The sequence below is a fragment of the Terrapene carolina genome, unplaced genomic scaffold (assembly GCF_002925995.2).
Source record: "Terrapene carolina triunguis isolate 2854851 unplaced genomic scaffold, T_m_triunguis-2.0 Scaffold69, whole genome shotgun sequence".
Classification (NCBI taxonomy): domain Eukaryota; kingdom Metazoa; phylum Chordata; order Testudines; family Emydidae; genus Terrapene; species Terrapene triunguis.
This window is the reverse complement of record NW_020664420.1, coordinates 42333569-42355459: the sequence shown is the minus strand read 5'-3', so window position 1 is coordinate 42355459 and position 21891 is coordinate 42333569. Positions and strand designations below refer to the sequence as shown.

The 21891-nt window shown below is 37.6% G+C and overlaps 1 protein-coding gene across 1 annotated transcript in view; it reads left to right on the top strand.

The window, feature by feature from the left end:
* The window catches only part of BDP1 (B double prime 1, subunit of RNA polymerase III transcription initiation factor IIIB), a 72770-nt gene that overhangs the window by 9987 nt on the left and 40892 nt on the right, over window positions 1-21891 (top strand). The window contains exons 7-21 of the mRNA XM_026649145.2: window positions 762-856; window positions 1465-1519; window positions 2782-2925; window positions 5012-5296; window positions 6992-7163; window positions 8293-8449; window positions 9819-9901; window positions 11517-11679; window positions 14878-14969; window positions 15772-15928; window positions 16467-16552; window positions 17706-17937; window positions 18453-18649; window positions 19496-19706; window positions 20397-20590. Of these exons, the coding sequence (XP_026504930.1) occupies window positions 762-856; window positions 1465-1519; window positions 2782-2925; window positions 5012-5296; window positions 6992-7163; window positions 8293-8449; window positions 9819-9901; window positions 11517-11679; window positions 14878-14969; window positions 15772-15928; window positions 16467-16552; window positions 17706-17937; window positions 18453-18649; window positions 19496-19706; window positions 20397-20590 (2323 nt within the window). The remainder of the gene's footprint in view (window positions 1-761; window positions 857-1464; window positions 1520-2781; window positions 2926-5011; window positions 5297-6991; window positions 7164-8292; window positions 8450-9818; window positions 9902-11516; window positions 11680-14877; window positions 14970-15771; window positions 15929-16466; window positions 16553-17705; window positions 17938-18452; window positions 18650-19495; window positions 19707-20396; window positions 20591-21891) is intronic.

The following is a 21891-nucleotide window of genomic DNA, read 5'->3' as shown; positions in this document are numbered from 1 at the left end:
GCGCTTGATAACCATAGAAGCAACTTATTTTGAGTAAGCTCTTAGAACATGAACTTTATTCCTGATACATGATGATCATTTTTAATTACTTCTGTGTTTATCTTCCTGACTTAATAGCTTACTTTTTAACAAAATTACATTGTTTAAGTTTTAGAGAAGAAATCTTCTCCAAACTGCTCTTTACTGGAGTGAATAGTGTTAGTAGTACCTGAATCACCTCTCCCTTCTTCTTAAGTCATGACGACGAGGAAAATATTTTTCAGGAGGCATGCTGTTATTTAGTGTATTCCACTCTGAAGGGTGGGGAATCAGAATAATTTCAAGCTTATTGGATATATATTCACTTATAGTAATTAGCTTGATATGTTTTCCATGTTGCTAGATGCTCAGAAGCTACACCGATGCCGTAAGTACCCAGAGAAACATTTATACAGCATTCCTCAGTAGTATCAAGATGCTTTACAATGTGATGAGCAGAAAAAGTATAAAATAAAGCAAACTCAAATAAAAATAATTTTGAATACAGGGGTAGTTGGGTGAAATGTAATGGCCTGTGGTTTACAGAAGTTCAGATGATCCCTTATGGCCTTAAACTCTGTGAAACTATGAACTGGAATAATGGTCTGGTTTGGAATTTAGCTCTGACTGAATATATAGGGTATACATATTTTTTTTACTCTTAAATGTAAAGATTTTGGTTCATGTAGTAAAAAGGATGATAGCATTCAATACTTATTTGTGTATGTATATTTTTGTTACAGAAACTGACATGTTCTTCTTAGCTATTAGCATGGTAGGAACAGACTTCTCTCTCATTGGTCAGCTGTTTCCTCACAGAGCAAGAACAGAGATTAAGGTAAGTAAAGCAGAGAATGATATTACCAGTGCAATTGTCAGCATTTACTTTTGTTCTCAACCTCTTGCATGCTGTTTAAACAGTATTTTAGTATTAATAACTTTTGATGGTATATGATTCGGGGGTAAAGTTTGTGGTAACAGTACATTTTCAGAATGTAGTTAATATCCAGAGTAATATGTCTGAAATGGATAAGGTGCTTCTTGATCTGATACAAATTAGTTAAACTTCCTAATTTGAAGTAGATACATTTGTAACTCAAACCAGTGTGTTACACCTCTACCCCGATATAACGCGACCCGATATAACACTAATTCGGATATAACGCGGTAAAGCAGTGCTCCGGGTGGGCGGGACTGCACACTCTGGCGGATCAAAGCAAGTTCGATATTACGCAGTTTCACCTATAACACGGTAAGATTTTTTGGCTCCCGAGGACAGCGTTATATCGGGGTAGAGGTGCAGTTACAACTTTATGTCCTTGTGGGCAATGTTTTCACTAACTAAAGGAGTATTTTATCCTGATTTGCTACCTTTTATATCTGTAGTACTGTAACATTTGCTTAGTGGAGAAGGATTAATATAATTTACAATATACATTTTTTCAGAACAAGTTTAAACGTGAGGAAAAAGCAAATGGATGGAGGATAGATAAAGCGTTCAGTAAGTTTTTATTTAACACCTAATCAGAAGAATTTAGTTATGAATATGTAATTTTTTTTCTGCTTTAGTTTGTTTGATCCAATCAGGGCCGGCTCTGGCTTTTTTGCCGCCCCAGGCAAAAAAGCCACCGGCCGCCCCCCCCCCCCCCCCCGGGGGGGGGGGGGGGGGGGCCGGGGCCCCCGGGGGGGGGGGGCGGGCCCCCATGGGGGCTCCGCTCTCCCCCCGGCTGCCGGGGGGAGGGCAGCCGGAGCCCCAGGGGGAGGGCGGCGAGCCCGGCCGTGGCCCCGCTCTCCCCGGGGGCCGGAGCGCCGCGCCGCCCCCCTCCAGGTGCCACCCCAAGCACCAGCTTGGTGGGCTGGTGCCTGGAGCCGGCCCTGGATCCAATAAATTAATTCTACAACAGGGTGTTTGTTTGTAATACTTAACATTTAGAGGTTAATGTAGTGGTTAAAGTACAAGACTGAAAGTAAAATTTTTAGCTTTTAGTTCCAGCTCTGTTGTTGATTTGGTGTCTAATTTGGGCTAAGCATATACTTTCTCTGTACCTTAGAGTCTTTCTGTGAAATGGGGAGTAATATTTAACTATCTCACATGTAGCATCCATTAGTTACTAATTGTAGAGCACTCTGAGAATCTTGAATGACAAGTGCTGTATAGGTACTACTGTTACTTTCATGAAATGTCAGGGTCTACTTCATTTAGCACAGTGGTTCATAATTTGATATTGTGATGCAACCTGAATATTTGTTGTTTTTCAGAATTTTCCAAGCGATTATGTGAAACTCTCTCTTAAGTTGTGTCTACACTGCCTCTTTCAGCACTAAAACTTTAGTCGTTCAGGGGTGTGAAAAAACACACCCTTGAGTGACAAAAGTTTTAGCGCTGAAAAGTGCCAGTATAGATAGCTCTTTATTGCCAGGAGCTGCACTCCTGGTGATAAAGCTACCACTGCTTGTTCGGGGTGGGTTTTTTATTGCTGGGAGAGCTTTCCCACGGTGATATAGCATGTCTGCACAGCTCACGTCGCAACCTTTGTTTTAAAACTAAGCTTTTGCATGCCTAATATGTTACCTCTGGTCTCTGCAAGCTTTCAGTGCCACTTGTATAAAAAAAACTGACTAGTCATGAAACGTGCAGTATGGAAAGTGGTGGTTGGGCATGGAAATCATAAATGAACTATTTGTTTTAAGAAAGCAGAAGCTTGAATAACTTTATTAACTGTGAAATATTACCTTTTATATTTCACTCTTTTAATTGGACAGAGGAAAAGCGACCATTTGACTTTGAATTCTTTGCCCAGTTGCTTGAGGAGGTACTAGCAGATGAGAAAAAGAGGAAGCAAAAAGCTACTAAAAGACAAAGTTCAAAAGAGAAGAAGCCACACAAATCTCGGAAAAAGCAAAAAGGTACTTAATTTAAAATTTTCTGTTCAAGATAGTAATACGGAATAATACTGTTCTAGTGCTTCACTATTGGGTCATTGAACAAGAAAAAAAAATCCTCTAAGAAATGTCATACTTCACTGTTCTGAACAGATTTCTTTCAGGCAATGGGAGACTTGTGTGACATCATTGGATTCCTAAAAGGCCTTTTTTCAGTTCTTAATTTGCTCATTTAGAGGATAGTATTAGCCAATTTCTAGAGAGGTATCTTGTATGAAATAAAATTGTACTACCTTATCCAGGTTACAGTTGGTTTGGATTCTTGTATTTCTGTTTTGGAGTATTTCAACTTGATCTGTTAATAAATATCTTCGTAGGGTGCTCACAAATTCACTTTAAGGCTTTGGCACAGGCATTGAAAGCCCTTCATATTGATACACTCTTATTTAGGTGATTTTGATTTCTCTAGATCCAATTTCTCATGTTGCTATAGTTTTGACTTGCCTTCACCCACTATAAATTTGCAAGTATAATTCTCTTTAGTGAGATTCATATAGCTGGCTCACTTTCTCAGTTTAAAATATAGCATAAGATTTATTTTCTAGTTACTCTTAATCTTTTAATTTTTTATAAAGTACTTCAGTGCTTGTGAAAAGAATTTCATTAATTTTTATGCATGTTTTGCTTTAGCAGTAGTGTAAAACTATTTATAGTTTTTAAATGTAATTTTGTGACTCTCTGAACTGTCAAAAGCTGTTTCAGGAAAAATGGCATTGAGAACAATATGTGAAAAGTTTTTACAAAGGTGAGACTGTCTAGGAAGTAGCAGCCAAAAAAGTCATTCTTAAAGACCATTGTTGTTTTTAGAAATTTACTTGCCTGAAATTACTAGATAAGATTATGAATATGAGTTAATGGAAATCATGCTGTCTTTTCCTACCTGGTGGATTTCACATTACATGTAAAATGTTAAGTTTTTAGTTGTGGGCTAAAAAATAAACCTATTTTGTACTTAATATAGTATAAAAGACATGTTTCTTTACTCTTGTGTTGCACTTTGGATTTGTCACTTATATTGGTAGGGAGGGGAATGGCAAAAATTAGTGTAAAAATATTAAAATGCAAAGTAAAAACAGGTTTCAGAGTAGCAGCCGTGTTAGTCTGTATCCGCAAAAAGAACAGGAGTACTTGTGGCACCGTAGAGACTAACAAATTTATTTGAGTATAAGCTTTCGTAGTGGGCTGTATCCCACGAAAACTTATGCTCCAATTTGTTAGTCTCTAAGGTGCCAAAAGTAAAAACAGTTACTCATGGTGTTTAACACTGTATACAAATCAATATTTTTGCAGTGATTGACTTATTGGTACTTCAGAATGTTTTAAAAAGAAAAAAGTAATTGTCATTTTTAGAAGCTATTTCCCAAAACCAGAAAACAATCTGCCTAGAAAGTTTAGGTTCCTAATACTTCTGAGTACTGTAGTATATAGTAAAAGTAATTAGATAAATTCTTTGAACTACCATAGCATAATATGCCATATGTAGCCACAAATTAAGCTCTACCCACGATAGTAGGATTTTTTCCCCCAGGAAGTCAAGTACACCTCTACCCCGATATAATGCTGTCCTTGGGAGCCAAAAAATCTTACTGCGTTATAGGTGAAACCGTGTTATATCGAACTTGCTTTGATCCGCTGGAGCGTGCAGCCCCGCCCCCCTGGAGCACTGTTTTACCGCATTATATCCAAATTCATGTTATATCGGGGTAGAGGTGTATCTACTTTTCATGTTGTAGTAAAGTCAGTGTAACTACCCAACTTAAAAACCACAAGGACAAAGTGATGTGCATTGAGTACAGAATGACATTTTTAACAGTCTCAAATACAAGGACTGTCCCTCAAATGTGTGTTGCAGCATCAGTTAACCGGTGCTGAGACTCGATTGCTTCTGGTTGGTTGTTTGCCAAAACATTTCTTTAGGACTCTATTGCTATATCTGACAGCATATTGCCATGGATAGATGAATGCACCAGACATTGATAATGGAAAGACCTTTGAGATTCCTAGTTTATAATGCTAGTATATTTACCTGGAACTGTACTGTCTTTGATAGCTAAAGTTGTCAGTGGAGAAGCAGATAATGACCAGGAAGATCCTCAGGGTATCAGAATTTCTGATGCAGAAACAGAAGTGGATGCTGGGACAGCCGAGAAGGAGAATGAAGAATCTCTGAGTGTCTCTGAACAGACAGAAGAACAGATTATATTGGAGCCAGTGACAACCAAGAAGAAGAGGAAAAAGAAGAAAAAAGATGATTCTGAACTGGAAGTGGAGAATCTGGCTGAAGAGGGAGCTGCCCCCACAAAACCAGCTAAGGGGGAGAAATCCAGCAATAAAAGTAAGATTAAAATGCTCAACCATAATCCATCCTTCTGCTGTTGGCATTGTCCCAGTTTGTTGTGCGTTAGCTACCCCGTCGGATTATAAACCTCAAATTTTAGCCTATGGAAGTACTTGATGTGTTCTCTTTGGGCCTTTGTATGGTATAAAAAATAACATGTAGGTACTATTGTTGGTTCGGAGAGGATGGTAATTGTTTTCATTCAACTTGAGTCTAACAATTACCATCCTCTCTTAGTTTACCTGTACCCTCTTTAATCCACCTCCTTCTCGGAAGCCTGGAAGAATACACAGGCTTTGCAGTGTGCTCTGAAGATCAACAGACCATTGTGGGGGAGAGGCCCTCAACTAAAGCTCATTTCTCAAAAAATGCCTGGCAGTCAGTCCCCTCTCTTTTTAAACAGGAAGGCGCTTAGCTTCAGTACCTTGGTTGATATCAAGTGCCATTTACTGCATATGGAGAGAGTTCATCTCTTTGGTACCCAGGTCTCCAAACCATTTAAGGTTTTGAAGGGAAAACAGATTGAATGACATATGGAAACAAATTGGATCTTTCATTGCAGACCTTGAAGCACAGACATAATTTATGAAGCACCTCTAAGCAAGAGCGCTACCACTTTCTGGACTACCTGACGTTTCATGGTGGTCTTTAGATATAACTTCTGATATCACATTACAGCAATCCAATCTATTATGGAATATTGTTTGGTTTAAACCACTGTGGTCGCAAAGGTGAGATCTCAGCTATGTTAATAAACAGTATGGATCACCCTCGAAAATGTAGTTGGGAAAAATATATCATGAATTCATAAACCTTTTGGTGAAAGTTTTATGTCCTGTTTCATTTTAAAGGGCACTGTCAGGTAGTTTTGGCCCCAAATCTAAAAATTTTTAAAACACATCTCCAAACAGCCCCCATTAAAATATTTTATTTTTAAAAAATCAACCTAGTTTTTGTTGAGATATAGAAATTTTCCTTAGAAGTGTTTAAAACTTTGCAGCATTATTATGTGAAAATTGGATGGTGAAACTGCCTAGTAGTTCCAAACCGAATGAGGTGCAAACCAGTAAATTAAATCTAAATTTTTTTAAACCTCTTTGACTGTTGATTAATATAGGTAAAGAAAATATTTAAAATTTTAACCTGAATTCCTTTTCAATTTACTATAAATTACAGTATAACCTTTATAATTACATAAGCCTACAACTTGTCATGGAAAAGGTTGCGTCATTTTTGGTAACGGACAATTGACATCTGTTCAATGACGCAACCATTATTTAAAAACAAAATCTCCAAACGCAGTATTGTTTTCTTTGTAGACTTCAAATTTTACTCAGTTGGAAGAAAGTGACTTTCTTTTTCCTGATTGTAGCAACAAATCTGAACTTAGCCCAAAGTTTCAAACTTTAGCTATCTATACCCATAAGTCTGAACTTTCATAGTGAAGTGATTTTTTTTGGTTGCCTTAATTTTTGAGGTGCGCAGTCAGAAACACTTTAAATGCCAGATTTTTCTGAAATTCAGGTCCCTCTCAGGTGTCTCAAATTGGTTCTCAAAATAACTTCTAAAATTGAAGCCCTATTTTTGTTGTGTGTATTGGTGTTTTCTCTTGTGGATGTTTTGGAATCTGTACCTAACATTACCAGGCATTTTCTGGAAATACATATTAAACACTTAACAATTTGCTAACAGAAAAGAATGCAGTGTCTGGTATGAACAGTGATAATCATACTGAATGTGGGGAGGAACTGGATGTTCTTAATCAAGAAAATGTGGATGAGACTCCTGTCCTGGTGGAGCAAGAATCACATTCCTGCTTACAACTGAATGACAAAACAGAAGAAAGTGATCTCAGTTTAGCCAGGTAACTTTTGCTACAAACACAGCAAGAAATGGTTTGATTTTTAAAATTAGTTTTGTTTTGTTGATTCTTACTATCACATTCATTGGTGAAGATGGACAGGGTCTTCGGTTTCCATGTGTTGTCAAGCTTTACCCTCAAGGGTGGTGGACTCACTTGCTTTAATTTTATACCTGCAACATGATCCTTCCCCTGAAAGCCTCCTCTTAACTTAATAAAAATTAATGCTAAACCCCCATTTAGTGATTCTTTAAATCCAAAATTTCTCTCATTTTTGGGATGAACATCAAGACCAGTGACTTATTCCAAACCTTTCCCTAAAGCTTTAAGGAAAATGTGATGGTACCACTAAAGTAGAGCTTAGTAACATTACTACTGTACTTTGTGTCGGGTGTGGGGAGAAGGGGGTTTCTGTACACTTTTTACTATAAAATGTGTCTTCTGTAACACTTGTGGGGAAACAAAACTATACTTAGTTTCATACTGAGTTGAAACATAACCAGGTTTTCTGCAAAGATGCAATTGTTTTTGGTCATGAACTTTGAGAAACTTTTTTACAGTATATAACACTTCACTTTGTGTCACTAATTTCCATGTTTACTAAGGAGATTTTCTTATCACCGTTACACAGATATTTTTGATGTTTTGTAAATGACGAGATATTTGTGGAAGAACTATAATACTTTTAAATTAGTCTCTGTGTTGAAGTACAACTTCATTGTGTTGATGAAGCTCTTCTTGATATTCTCTGTTCCATATTAGATTTTCTCCGTAAAATGAGAGAATTCCTGTAGCCAATTCAGAATATTCAAAAGCTTTTTTGCTTTTAAAATAATTCTTCATCTGCAGTGCTTAAAAGGCATTTTATTAAGATTAAACCAAAGCTTTTCAGAGCTTCTGTATTTGGTTGCAAAAACTTTTATATAGACGAAGGGAATGAAGTTGGCAGTCATAAGATTTGGCAGGTTCAATAGAACGCTTAAAATTTCTGCACATTGTCTGGTTGGGCAAATGCACAGTGGTAGCACTGTATATTTAATAACTCCATAGTGCAATTTGATCCTGCAGCCCTGATTAACTTGTGTGTGAAAAAGTACTGATGTTACATTTTCTCTGAATGCCTTATTTTCAGCTTTCAAGATACTAGTGCTGGATTAATAGAATCTGAATCTTCTGAACCAGAAACCCCAGATATCATCTCTGGGTCACAGGATTGGCAACCTTCAAAATCTCAAGTTTCAGGTACCAGAAATGAAAAAGGAAATGGTGACGAGACCAGTGAAGCAAAGGTATCTTTGTTGTTATGGATCTTTTTGGTCTCCAGTAATCCTTCTCACATTACTAGTAGCATTCACATAAAATAAAGATTTCTTTGATAAATATCTCATAACATACTCATATACAGCTCAGCACACAAAGTCATTAAACCTGGAAATATCACCAGAAGTTAAATAAGTTGCCAGTCAGTGGGATAAATGACTTTTATTGGTTTTATTTTAGTAGACCAAAGTGATTCAAGGAATATCATGTTTGGATTGGGTTTATCTCATAGTGCAAAAATTTAAAGGTGCTGTTTAAACTGTTCATTAGCTTTCCAAAACAAAGACTATGAAGGAGAAAATTCCACTATTAAAATTCAATGTTTTCCGTTGTCTTGGAGCCCAGTCCTGCAGGGACTTGGTACCATGTGCTTGCTAGCATAACTAGTAATGCCTGTCTGAAGGATTCCTTTAATTTTTTAATCTTTCTAAGACAAATAATGGTCTTGTGGCTGAAGCATGGGAGGGGTCAGGAGATACTTCCTATGCTACCTCGGGGAAGTCGCTTAAACTCTTGACCCTCAATTTCACCATTCGTTTATATTTAAAAAATAAGCAAACTTCCCCATTTTTACTGGGAGGTTGGCTAATTCTAATCTTTGTGAAGCACCTTGAATTCCTTGAGTAGGAAGAAATACAACACTCTTCTGCCTCAGAAGAATTGAAGTGGACAGAATAGCCTGGACCCTGTAATGTGCCTCAGTCCTGCCTACAAACCAGAACTAAGCAGATATGTTTTCAGGCCAACTAGCTATGACAATATATTGCTATTGTAACAGGAAGGACAGCCTTAAGAAAAGCCTGGAGTCTCAAGTCATCACAATCAGAATGCTTATGTTACGATCAGTAATGTTTTTACGTTGTAGATTACATGTGCTGTGGTTAAGTGAATTTAATTTGATGCATAATGAATCTCCTTTGCAATCTGAAAATGCCAAACCAGTCAGTACAGGAAATACACCCCTTTGAGGATATTTGTGTGATGAAACAACTGTAGATAAAAGGAGAAAAATAATTTTATGTAGCAGAAATGCTTTTGTTCTTATATAATAGGTAGATTTTATATTTTGCTATATCTGTTGATCAAGAATAATTCCCTTTATCATTCTTGCTTTTTGCAATAATGCCTAGTGATTTCTGGTGGAAAGATTATTTAAAGCCTACAGCCAACAATAGTTAAAATTGATACTAGAATCTCACTCACTTGATTTAACTGAAAGATGAAAGAGAAGCCTTGTTTTCACTTTCATTTGACACCAATATTTAACTGTCTTGTAGCAAGAGTTTCTTCACTATTGCGGGAATCAGGAATTCTAAATATTACTTTGTTTCCACATAGAACAATGAAGTATGTGATTTATATAAACCAGATGAAAAGGAAAGTACAGCAGGAAAAAGCCATGATTCTAAATCTGAAACAATGTGAGTAGTTATTCTGCCTAGCAGTAATATTCTACTGAGAGTTAAATCTGTATTTCTCTAATTTGGGGGTGGGGTAGGTATGTGTGTTCTAAAATCTGTTCACATGGCACAGCAGGTGGTCTTTTGTTCCTCTTTATTTTAAAAATACTTCAAATAGAACTAAGTTTCTGTTGCCAAAGAATGGTGCTTATAGTAAACTTCAAAATGTTGCATAGGGACAAGCAAGTTATTTTGGTTTTAATGAGAGTTACAGCTTGTGCAACTTAGGCCTGGGTCTACATGAGGGGGTGTGTGTGGGGGGGAATCGATCTAAGTCACACAACTTCAGCTACGTGAATGAAGTCGACATACTTAGATCTACTCACCGCGGTGTCTTCACTGCGGTGAGTTGCTCTCCTGTCTACTCCACCTGCGCCTCTCGCTCCGGTGGAGTACCGGAGTCGACGGGAGTGCGCTCGGCGGTTGATTTATCGCGTCTATACTAGACGTGATAAATCGACCCCCGGTGGAGCGATTGCTGCCCGCCGATCCTGCGGGTAGTATAGACGAGCCCTTAGTATACCAAGATCTTGGGGGTTCATTGTCAGGATAATGGCACTGAATGAGTAAGGGGTGGGGATTGAATTAATCTAGTATGTAGTAGTGTACTATTCAGATCTTCTGATCATTATGCCATACTACAGCATACTAACTTCCTTCTGCTGTCTCCAACCTAGGACTACTGCCTTTTTCATGTTTTGTGTCAAGCTGCATTAGGATTGTAACTGGAATTTAATCAAACACACAACAGTATACAAAACTTATTTTTATTAAACAGCGCAACCTTAAATGCTTTGATAAGAGAAGTTTATGTATCCAAAACATGTTTCAAATTTACAACTAAAGTATTTATTAAAGGAACAGAGGAATTAACTGTAGTCAATTAAACTGATTATTTCAGGTCAGCCTGAGAAAATTTTCAAATATGCCTAAGTGAAAGTCTTGTCTAAGTCTCTTGAAAATGAGAGAGTCTCCTAAATTACTTAGGCTGACCTATTGTGCTATATTTATAAAGCTTGACCTCAAAAGTTAAATGTTTTCCACCTGATTCTTTCTTTATATAGGAAAGCAGCCTTTAATTCTGAGTTTTTGATAGAGTTTCATGGATTCAGCATATTTTTTACTTAAATGTTTTAAGAGATTATCAGTTTAGGCCTTAACATATTTTGTGTTAAATTCTGATTTCATTTTAAACAGGTTTATTTTTAAAAAGAAAACTTACTATAATTCAAATAACCATAAAAATATTTTTTTATTTTTCAAAAAAAATATTTTTTTTATCCACCCTGGAACTGTTACATTTTCAAATATTCTCTTTGAAGGTGTGGCCCCATACAGTGCTGAAAACCAGTAAACTTATGAGGAGTGTCCTTACACACTTACAAAAGATTCTGTACTTTCAAGAAATAAAGCATACCCACAAATGGCATAGAACACAGTAATGATTTCCGTCAGTTACTGTTTTATTGTATGGAATATGTAGATAACAACATGTTTTTGGAGGATATATTTGATCATATAAAGTACTGAATTTCTTTGCTGTGAATATTATAAGCTATTGTTTTTGTATCTTAAGGGAAACTGAAAAAGCTGCTGCTGGAAAGCCATCCGTGAGAGGACGCCTGCAGAGACCTAAACCCAACTTAGCAAGGGCATCTGGAAAGACAGAAGCAGCAGTCCAAGAGAAATCTGAGGTCAAGATTTCTTCTTCAGAGCCTACAGAAGGGGCTGAAAAAATGGTGGGGAGCAGCAATGTTAATTGCAAATGCTAACAATTTTGTGTTATATCCACATGTAAAAGTTGATCTCCTAAACCTTGGTGACCTATTCTGTGGCTCATCTGACTACTTGTATAGCAATTGCTTATACATAGATGATCAAGTCAAGCGTGTTGGTTTTAGTGATTAGCAGCATATCTGATTACTTCACATCTGAAGCAGTTGAGCTTTATCCAAAGAGGGCATGGAATGTCAAAACCAGGGGATGGACTTAGCCTATCTTGTGAGAGATCCACTATGTCTGAAGCTTGTTCTTGGCACCTGGAGGTGAAATTGAGGTTCCTTAGCGGAATTGTCCCAAAGTGGTGACTTGAACTGAGATGATGGCTCCGTAGATTAAACACATTTTTAAATAGGGGTAGATGTGACATGTCTTGCACCTTAAGGAGCAGATTCTGCAAGGTGACTTGTCACCTAATGTTAGGAGGGTTGATATTGGACAAAACCAGCAGCCAGGCCAGGTTAGTTGTTTAATGGTACCTATTATATGCATGGTTTCATGTAGCTGAGTGTCTGTTAGTCCTGTATGAAAAGAGCTTACTGGAGAGTAAAAGTCTGCTACAAAATAGCTAAGGCGAAGCCCAGAGTTTGTGTCTGTACATTAGCTCCCAAGGTAGAACCAGCTAATTTGCTGATATGGTTGTTGGCTGTTTTTATTTTCAGCAACATCTTAGTAAGGCATTCCTGGGAAATCAAGATGTGGTCCAGTGTGACACCCAGATACACCGGCTTTGGGTCATTGTCCAGCCTGTGTCCATTCGGGAAGATATTGAGCTGTTTGTTGGCCTTTGTGTGGTATAGAGGAAAGCAACTGGATGCTGTCTTTTTGGTGATAGGTTTAAGTCTCCATCTCTTACAATAGTGAGCCATATCTTTCATGTTAGCATTCGGGACTTCTTCTGTGTGACTGAAATCCTGGTTCTTTACTGCCAGACAGATTAGTGCGAAGATAAAATGCAGTGATTGGGAAGGTTCTTTCAAGTAATTTGTACATACAACTTAGTAAAGCGATGGGGAAGTAGTAATTTTGCAAGTCACTGGGCATTTTCAGGTTTTGGCAGGGCTATTACTTTTGCTCTCTGCTAGATCTTGGGTATTTTATTCTTGTGGTGACTCGAGTTAGAAACACGGGTAGCCATTGTCTGCTAGTTTTCCCTTGTTCTTCAGCAATTTGGTGGAGTTGTTATCAAGCCCACAGGCTTTACCTGTTTTCAGTGTTTTGATTGCCCATTCTATTTCATCTGTGGTGAAAGGCTGGAAGTCTTTTCAGTATCAGGTATACCCTCTTTGTATTGCACCATTTGTTCTTTATCTCTCCTTCAAACTTTCTGTCCTTCATCCACTTTTGCGGAATTTATCTGGGGATAACAATACTATGTGGAGAGACTGAACAATGGCACTGTGCTGGAGGCTTCTGAGCAGCACCAAGTTTTCTGATTAGTGCCCAGGCTTTGCTGTTGTCTCTTGATATGTTTAGTTCCATGGTAGATTGCTCCCATCTTGCTCTTATAGAAGTGTTTAAGCTGTCTAAAAGATGTGTGGTGATGTCTGGATTGCCACGTCGTCACGTTGCTTGAGGAGTTCTGCAAACTCCTCATCTAGGCAGGGAATATAGGTCTTATAACTCAGGCCGTACTTCATTTGCGATATTGCTAAAATTGCGGATCCTGCAATATTAGGCCTCCACCACAATTTTGATTTTAATTAGCTTACTTTGCACAGTCCACAATTTTGCATACATTTTGAGTATGCAGTTAGTATTGTACTAACATTCAATGACTGTAAAAGGCTAACGTGACTGGACTTGATTTCTATAGCAGTTGTGTTTAAGACTTTGTCTTTTGAATTTTATATTGTAACAGTTCCCTTTTTTTTTTTTTAAATGAATGTAATATGGTTGTAGCAAAATGTCTGGCTATCAAAAAAATGAGCAGGCATAACATAATACTTGAGTGTTTATATTGTTCCAGCAATTTTTTTAAACAAATAGGTCTACTCTTGCTTTTTCCAAATTACCACTATTAATAAAGGTCCATTATTATTTTTCTTCTATGATTTTCCATGCAGCTCAGCTGCAATTGTTTGCAATTGTTTGAAGATCATCCTGCGATTCATGTAGGGCCTTACAACAACCTCTTGGAATTTACTGCATGTAAGTTGCTTCAGTAGAGATGTTGTGTGGGATACAAGCTTTGTGAATTGTGTGAAGCTGGGCCAGGTTGCTTTCTGATAGTTTCAGCAAGGGTTAATATTGATACTTACGACAGGTATGGTTACTTCAACTTCGGTAAAAATCAGACTATGCTGACTATGTGGGAAGTTTTTCATTATGCTGCTTATAGCTTGAAGTAGGTGATGGCCTGTGCTGGTGATCCAGGTGAGGTGAGGGGAGTAGTCTTGCTTCCATCTGGGAGAATGAAAAGTACTCTGTTTGGATTATGGACGAGGTGAAGACCACAGAATGAAACCCAGTCCAAAAGGTCGACTCCATTTTGATCTGACTCTCTATATCTCCAGGTTGTGTGTTGGCTTTTAAAACCTGTCAGGCTGTGGGAGTTTAGGAATAATATTTGGGGGAGGGCAGGGTTGGTTAGCGTGCATGTACCCTTTTGCCATTCTGAAATGATACTCTCTCAACATCAGAGGACCTGAATTAGATTGGAGTGGTTCCATGCCAGCAAGATCTGCTCTAACATAGGTAGCGTGGCCCCATTTGCTATGCAAAGGGTAACTCACGAGGTCATAACCTGTGTTGTTAAGGCAGCTGGCAGAAAGTGAGTTGATGTGTCTCCTGAAGGCAGATTACGTCCATTTATGTTTGGAGGCTAGGGTCTGGAGAATAGAACATTCAGCAGATGAGACCTTCAACATTTAGCTGAAGGGTTTTCAGGGATGGGACAATGACCAAAGCTTCTTGATCATGGTTAAGATCTCTGAGATCACTTGAAAGTCCATGCTGGCCAGGATCTGACATGTTTAGTTGGTGCTTTGGTTTCTGTTAACGAAGCAGGATACTTCTGGGGTATACAGTGGGAATGTAGCTGCATTATACCCCATCTGACCACTGACTTTGCAAATCAAATTTGACTCAAATGCTCTATCTCTCATCTCTCTGTCCTCTATATAAAAAAATAAATATATTTTTTTATTTTAATTCAGTGTACCATGGAAGCTGGTGAAGGTAACACAGCTGAAATCACCAGAGATGAAACCACAGGAAGAGAAATCAAAGCCTTAGAGACTGAATCCCAGTGAGTATTCAGAGATCAGTTTATCATATTGTCTTTGCTTTAACTCTTAACTGTTTACTGCAGTGTCTTCTAGTTTATTGCATACAGTGGTCTGTTGTAGTCCTTCCATAGGCTGGTCTGATGAACTATGATGGAAGTGCAAACTGAGGAGACAAGTGTGAATCCTTAACTTGGCTTCTAGATTTCCTAGGACAATATGGAATGGCAATACCATGGAAGTGTTACACTCCTCTCCTGGGAGGCTGAAGAGAGCCAGACTTCATACAATACCAAACCATTCTTTTTAATTCAGAAGTTTTATCAATGATGATTTGAACCTTACGGGGGGGGGGAAATTCAGTGATAAGATGTCCAGGGAGGAGGAGTTGAAACTACACAGGGATTAAAAATAGACTTTCATAAAGGTGTATATACTTTGATTCTTCCCCACATTCCACAGCTTGATGCCTAGCTTCTGAAGATTGGAGCAGAAACTATAGAGAGTAAGCCACATAACTCTGTTACAGAGTTTGGAAGACCTAATGCTAGTGGAAGGGGCCAAAAGACTGACTACAAATATTTCAACAAGTGGATCACAGGATTTTCTGTAGTGTTTCAGATAAAAGCAGCTTCTGCACATCAAAGAAATGTACAAAGAGATGCAAAAAAAAACAATATCCAAAGGATCTGTATTTAAGATCCTTTTTTAATAAAGAAAATTGTGCAGGTCATTGAAAATCATCTTTCTTATGTCCGAGATGACATTAATAGGCTTGGTGGCACAAATGCTGATTCTGAATGCCATACTTTTTTTCTTGTGTAGAGAAACTGAAAAAGCTGTTACTGAAAAAGCAGCAATGAGAGGGCGTCGGCAGCGATTTAAACCTAATGTAGTAGGAGCATCTGGGAAGAGAGAAGCTCCTGTCCAAGGTGAAGGAAAGAACAAAACTCCTCAAGAGCCTGAGGGAGCAATTGAAAAGGTATTTAACAGAACAAAACTAACTGGAAATGATAAACATTTGTATTTTGTCAAGTGGCTTGAAAAATAAGCCTCTATACCTAATCATGTTGTTGTTTGTCCTTTTGTTGCTGAGTGTAACCAGAAGTCTCAATCAACAATCCGTGTAATGGATTTTTGTTCTACATTTATCACTTATATTGTGGTAGAACCTAGAGACCAAAATCAGGTTGCGAGCTTGATTGTGCTAGGCACTGTACAAACTTACAGTAAGTGACGGTCCCTGCCCCAAAGAGCATACCATCTAAAAGGGTAGATGTTGGCCTGTTGGACATAGTTCCCATTAGCTTTCACAGTGCAGTGGCCTCAAGATGTCTTCTGTGACTGATATGAAGACATCTCTAAGGTCCTCTGCTGTGTAGGACATATCCACACCTTAACCTACAAACCTGGTATCTTTTAGGCTCAGCTATTATCAGTTCTAACACGATTGTTTATTACATCTTTTATATAGCTATGAAAAAGTTTAAATTTCTTCATTTTAATTTTCTGCTCTTCAGCAGAGTACTGACCAAGGTAACACACCTGACAGTACCAGAGGGGAAACTACAGAAAAAGATGGGAGGATCTCAGAGACTGAATCTCAGTAAGTATGTACAGAGCAGGGAGACGTATCCTGCTATTTTCAGCTCTTTCCCTGCCTTCTCCTTTCTGATAGTGTTGCATAGAATGGTGAATATAAAAGCTTTTGCTCTTAAGTTATATTTTTGGCAGTCTTTTCCAACTTGCATTTTTATAAGTGGAACAGATAGTGTCACTGCTATTCAGATGAAATTTCGTGGACTGTTTACAAGGTGCAGGTAAGATAAATGCCAAACAGTTAAAGGAAAAGCTAGTCCCTTCAAAGAAAACAAATTGAATTGCTAAGTGTAAAGCAAGTTACAATAATGGATTTCTTATATTTTTATATGACAGAAAATAACAGGATTTGACATTTACAAGTGTAAGAAAATTCACACGTAAAGTAACATATTATCTGGCATAACTCCTCGTGTTTCAAGGCACAAGCTAACTGCAAACTATCTAGGGCTGGGAAGAAATGTCCTATAGTGTGGGCAGGTTATTCTTTTTTTTTTTTTTTTTTTTTTTAAACATAGTTTCTTGCACTTTTCTTCCTCAGCCAAAATCATGATGTGTGTAATGTGTCTCCTGTGTGGTGGTGTATGTTGTAGGAAGAGTGTAAAGTAGTAAAAAAATGAAACAAATTCTTAAGACTCAATAAGGGATATGGAGACTTGAAGAGATGAGAAGGTGAATAAATAAATTGTAGCAGGAAGAAATATTCAAACTTTTTGTCAGAGAAGTGAAAATCTGTCTAGGGTATATAATGATGATAATTATACACGTTAGTTGCTTTTTAAAACTATACTCTCTGTAAAACTATGCATCAATCTTATTATACTAATGTAATCATGTGCTTGGAGTAAGGATGTAAGAAGGCTTATTGCTGGCTAAAAATATGTAACTCTCTCATAATGGCAGGGCAGAGGATGGAGTTTATCCATGCATTCTATAAAAATGTTTGCAATTGAACATTTCCAACTTAAATTTTAGTAGAGTCAAATGTCGTTTTAGTCTAGAGTATATAATTCTAACTTTCATTAAATTTGCAATAAATAATATGTCTGTGTGCCCGTGGTTGTTAACAAACTGAAGAACAGTTTGCTATTAGATTTGAAGGCCCCCCTTTAGCTTTCAGAAATCTGGGACATTGTTATTTTGAATGTGTGCCTTTTCAGGTCTAAAGAAATATCCTGTTTTCAAGAAGGTGGCAAACAGAGTGTACTTAAACCAGCACCACTAATGAGGGGTCGAATGCAGAGGCCAAAACCAAATGTAGGAAGGGCAGCTGGAAGGCAAGAAGTATCAGCAACCAAAAAAAATGTAGAAGATGAAAAAATGGAAGTTGGAGAAGCAGTGAAGAGTTTGATACATTGTGAAAACAAAAGTGGTGTACTCCTCACCACAGGGGTAAGTTTCTTTCATCTGATCTCTAAGACTTCTTTGCAGCTGCATGGGCAGAATTCTTGTGGTAGCTTGTAGCCACCTTGCCTTTTTAAAGGTGACCTGAAACTTGTTAGGATCCGAATTCAAGGACTTGGAGATTCTGTGTTTCTACCGGAGCAGTAGATTACATCCCAAGAATCTAAAGTGCTGCGAGTTGCATTCCTTACCTTGTCTGTGATAACAGCTTAAAATGGGAAATACAGAATCCAAACTCCTATCTTTCAGAGACATGAAAGACAATTTGTAATATTTTAAATCTAAACAAATATTAAGGGTTTGGAATCTTAAATAGTTTTCTTTATTTTACAAATACCTAGTGATAGTATTTGATGTGTCTCTGAGTGAGGGGAGGCTTGTTTAAGGGTATGTTAAATGTTAAATTGCTTTTGCAAAACATATGTTATTTTTCATTACTTTCCTTCCTACAAAGAAGAGCTTTTTCAAATCTTTTTAATGAGTGAAATTGTTGTTCCTTTTAGGATGCAACAGGTAATGAAGACATCCTGCTGTGTTCTGAGATATCAGAAAAAGAAACCACCGCAGGAGCTGAGAAGGTGGTCTCAGTGCATGTAAAACAGCGTTCCCAAGAGAAACTCTTGGGATCTGAGAGTTGTGAACAAGAAAAGGAGTCATTTTCTGTGGATGATTTGGAAGATGGTTTGGATTTTGGTACAGGGTAAGATTAAGTGAAGGAAAGGGAAAATGCAGAAGCATTGGGTGTCTCCACAGAACTAACACATTAATCTTCAAATTCAGCACTCACATTTAGCATCATCAAAGTAAACATTAAACTGATTTTTAACCGAGCATATCTAACAGATCACTTTAATGTTGGATTTTTAAAAGTAAACCTGAAAGCAGTAGGATTTCAGACAAGATGGCTAATAACTAGTTCCCCTTTTATACATTTTATTTCTTTTTAAAGCCTAAAAATTCTTTGAATAGCCCTTTTTAAAGTGTAAATGCTATAAAAAAGGATCTTAGATTGTGAGTCCAATTTTCAAACTTAAATATGTTTATAGGATGCCCGGAACCTGTAGGTGTAGACTTCAAAACAGTTCTTACCTATGAATACTTAAGTACTCATTTGAACTCTTAAAATATGGAATTTGAACTTGCTTTTAAGATTGAGGTGCCACATTTTGAAAATTGGGTTTAGATCTTATATGAGGTTTTAGATGCTGTGAGACAGTTAAACTTGTAGTGAATGACACATTCCTCATAAAATAAGACTCAGGACTGTATTAATCCAAAAGTTGCTGCTTTTAGCAAGACACCTCTTTGCTTGCCCACCCATTATTTTATACTTTTGTGATGTGCTTGCTTCCTTTTCATATCCCTATTAACTAAGTAATTGGAAGCTGCGGATTGCATGCTTAGCTACTATATTGAGGAATGCTTGTTTTATAGAGGGTCATGTGTTAGTTTTAGTTGCACTGTTGAGTGCTTTACCATGTGTGGGACCTAGGCTATATGGTTGTCGCCTGTATTGCTTCTTTACATATTTTCTTTGGTCTAACAGAGACGCCAGTTCTCAGCAAGAAGAAGAAGTGGCTGTTCAGACAACACATCTATTGAGGAATCAATTTCAGAGGCCAAAATCAAATTTAGGAAAGGAAGCTGGAGGAGGGGAAGTGCCAGGACTGAATAAAGATGTGTCAGAGGACAGCACTGAAAAAGACAACAGTTTGATACAGTGTGACAGTAAATGCAGCATGCTTCCTGACCTAGATGTAAGTTTGGATTTTTTAAATTAGAGCTGAGACTTTGGGGGTGTCTTTGAAAAGTTGCATTTATGTGCATTATTGTAGGTGCAACTGAGGAAAAACATTGGTAGAATTTTTACATAGAAGTTTATCCTTGTTGAACCAGGAAACCTGTAAAAGCTTAAAAAAATAAAAATTTCCATTTAGTGCTGTATGAAAATGTACTGTGAAGAACAAGCCTACTGTGGCAGAGTAATAGTTCAAATAGTCAATTATTTTCCATCATTAGCAGTCCAGGTATCTGTCTTCATTCTCGCCATTCCTTCTGCTCAGAAGTCCACTTAGCTCAGAAACAAAAGTGCTATCATAAAATATCAAAGAAATAATCCACAGTAATCTCCAGTTCAGTTTTAAAGCAGACATGGGTCATTCCCCTGAAGTACAGGACTCTAATATTAAGCTGTTGTGTTGGGCCCCATGCCAGTTCTTGCTGACAGACATTTAAATTTCTGTATGTCTCAGTATTGGGCAAAAATTGGGGCTCTTCATTTGTGGACACTGGACAGCCATGGAAAAATTTAGACAATGTTTAATAGTAATCTTAATGAACTTTGTGTCTCTTCTGCTTAAATTATAAGTATATATTTTTTCAATTGTGTAGCATAATATATTTGAGTGTTTTAGTTCAGATGTTTACACTCTTAATGTGTCTTTTAGAAAGCAGCAAAATGTGAAGTCATGCCATCCTGGCAGTCATTAGAAAAAGAAGACCCTGCAGACTCTCAGGAAGTATTTGCAACCCCAATAAGCCTTCAGTCCCCTAAGAAGCTTTCAGGATCTGAGAGTGGTGAACAAAATGTGTCTCCTCTATCTGCAGATAACCAGGAGAAGACTTCAGCTGTTGCTGCCAGGTAAAGGTTCTGTTCCTTTGTTTTATTTCCTGAAAATAATAGTGAGGGAGTTACAAAACGAAATCAGTCTCCAGGTTTTCAACTGGCTAAGAAAATTAGCTAGAAGTACCTCTTTACATCGAACTTCTTTATTTTTACATAGTAAATGCTGAACAGTCTACTAATTGAATTATTTCTACCCTAAACTTAGAATGAGTATATATTAACTTCAGGGTGGTAAATGTGATATCTTCAGTGGAATGACTTACCTCAGCATTTTCATGAAAATTGGATGTACAGTAGAACCTCAGAGTTATGAACACCAGAGTTATGAAGTGACTTGTCAACCACATATCTCATTTGGAACTGGAAATATGTAGTCAGGCAGCAGGGACCAAAAAAAAGCAAAGTACAGTACTGTGTTAAACATAAAGTACTTAAAAAAAAAAAAAGTTTAATTTTTTGTTGTTGTTGGACAAAGTAAGGAAATGGTTTCTGTGCTTGTTTCATAAGAAAATAGGAATGGCCATACTAGGTCAGACCAAAGGTCCATATAGTCCAGTATCCTGTCTTCTGACAGTGGCCAGTGCCAGGTGCCCCAGAGGGAATGAACAGAACAGGTAATCATCAAGCGATCCATCCCCTGTCACTCATTCCCAGCTTCTGGCAAACAGAGGCTAGGGACGCCATTCCTGCTCATCCTGGTTAATAGCCATTGATGGACCTATCCTCCATGAATTTATCTAGATCTTTTTTGAACCCTGTTATGGTCTTGACCTTCATAATATCCTCTGGCAAGGAGTTCCACAGGTTGACTGTGCGTTGTGTGAAGAAATACTTCCTTTTATTTATTTTAAACCTGCTGCCTATTAATTTCATTTGGTGACCCCTAGTTCTTGTGTTATGAGAAGTAGTAAACAACACTTCCTTATCTACTTTCTCTACACCAGTCATGATTTTATGGACCTCAATCATATCTCCCCTTAGCCGTCTCTTTTCCAAGCTGAAAAGTCCAAGTCTTGTTAATCTCTCCTCATACGGAAGCCGTTCCATACATTTTTGTTGCCCTTTTCTGAACCTTTTCCAATTCCAATATATCTTTTTTGAGATGGGGTGACCATATCTGAACACAGTATTCAAGATGTGGGCATACCATGGATTTATATAGAGGCAACATGATATTTTCCGTCCTCTTATCGATCCCTTTCTTAATTATTCCCAGCATTCTGTTCGCTTTTTTGACTGCCGCTGCACATTGAGTGGATGTTTTCAGAGAACTATCCACAATGACTCCAAGATCTCTTTCTTGAGTGGTAACAGCT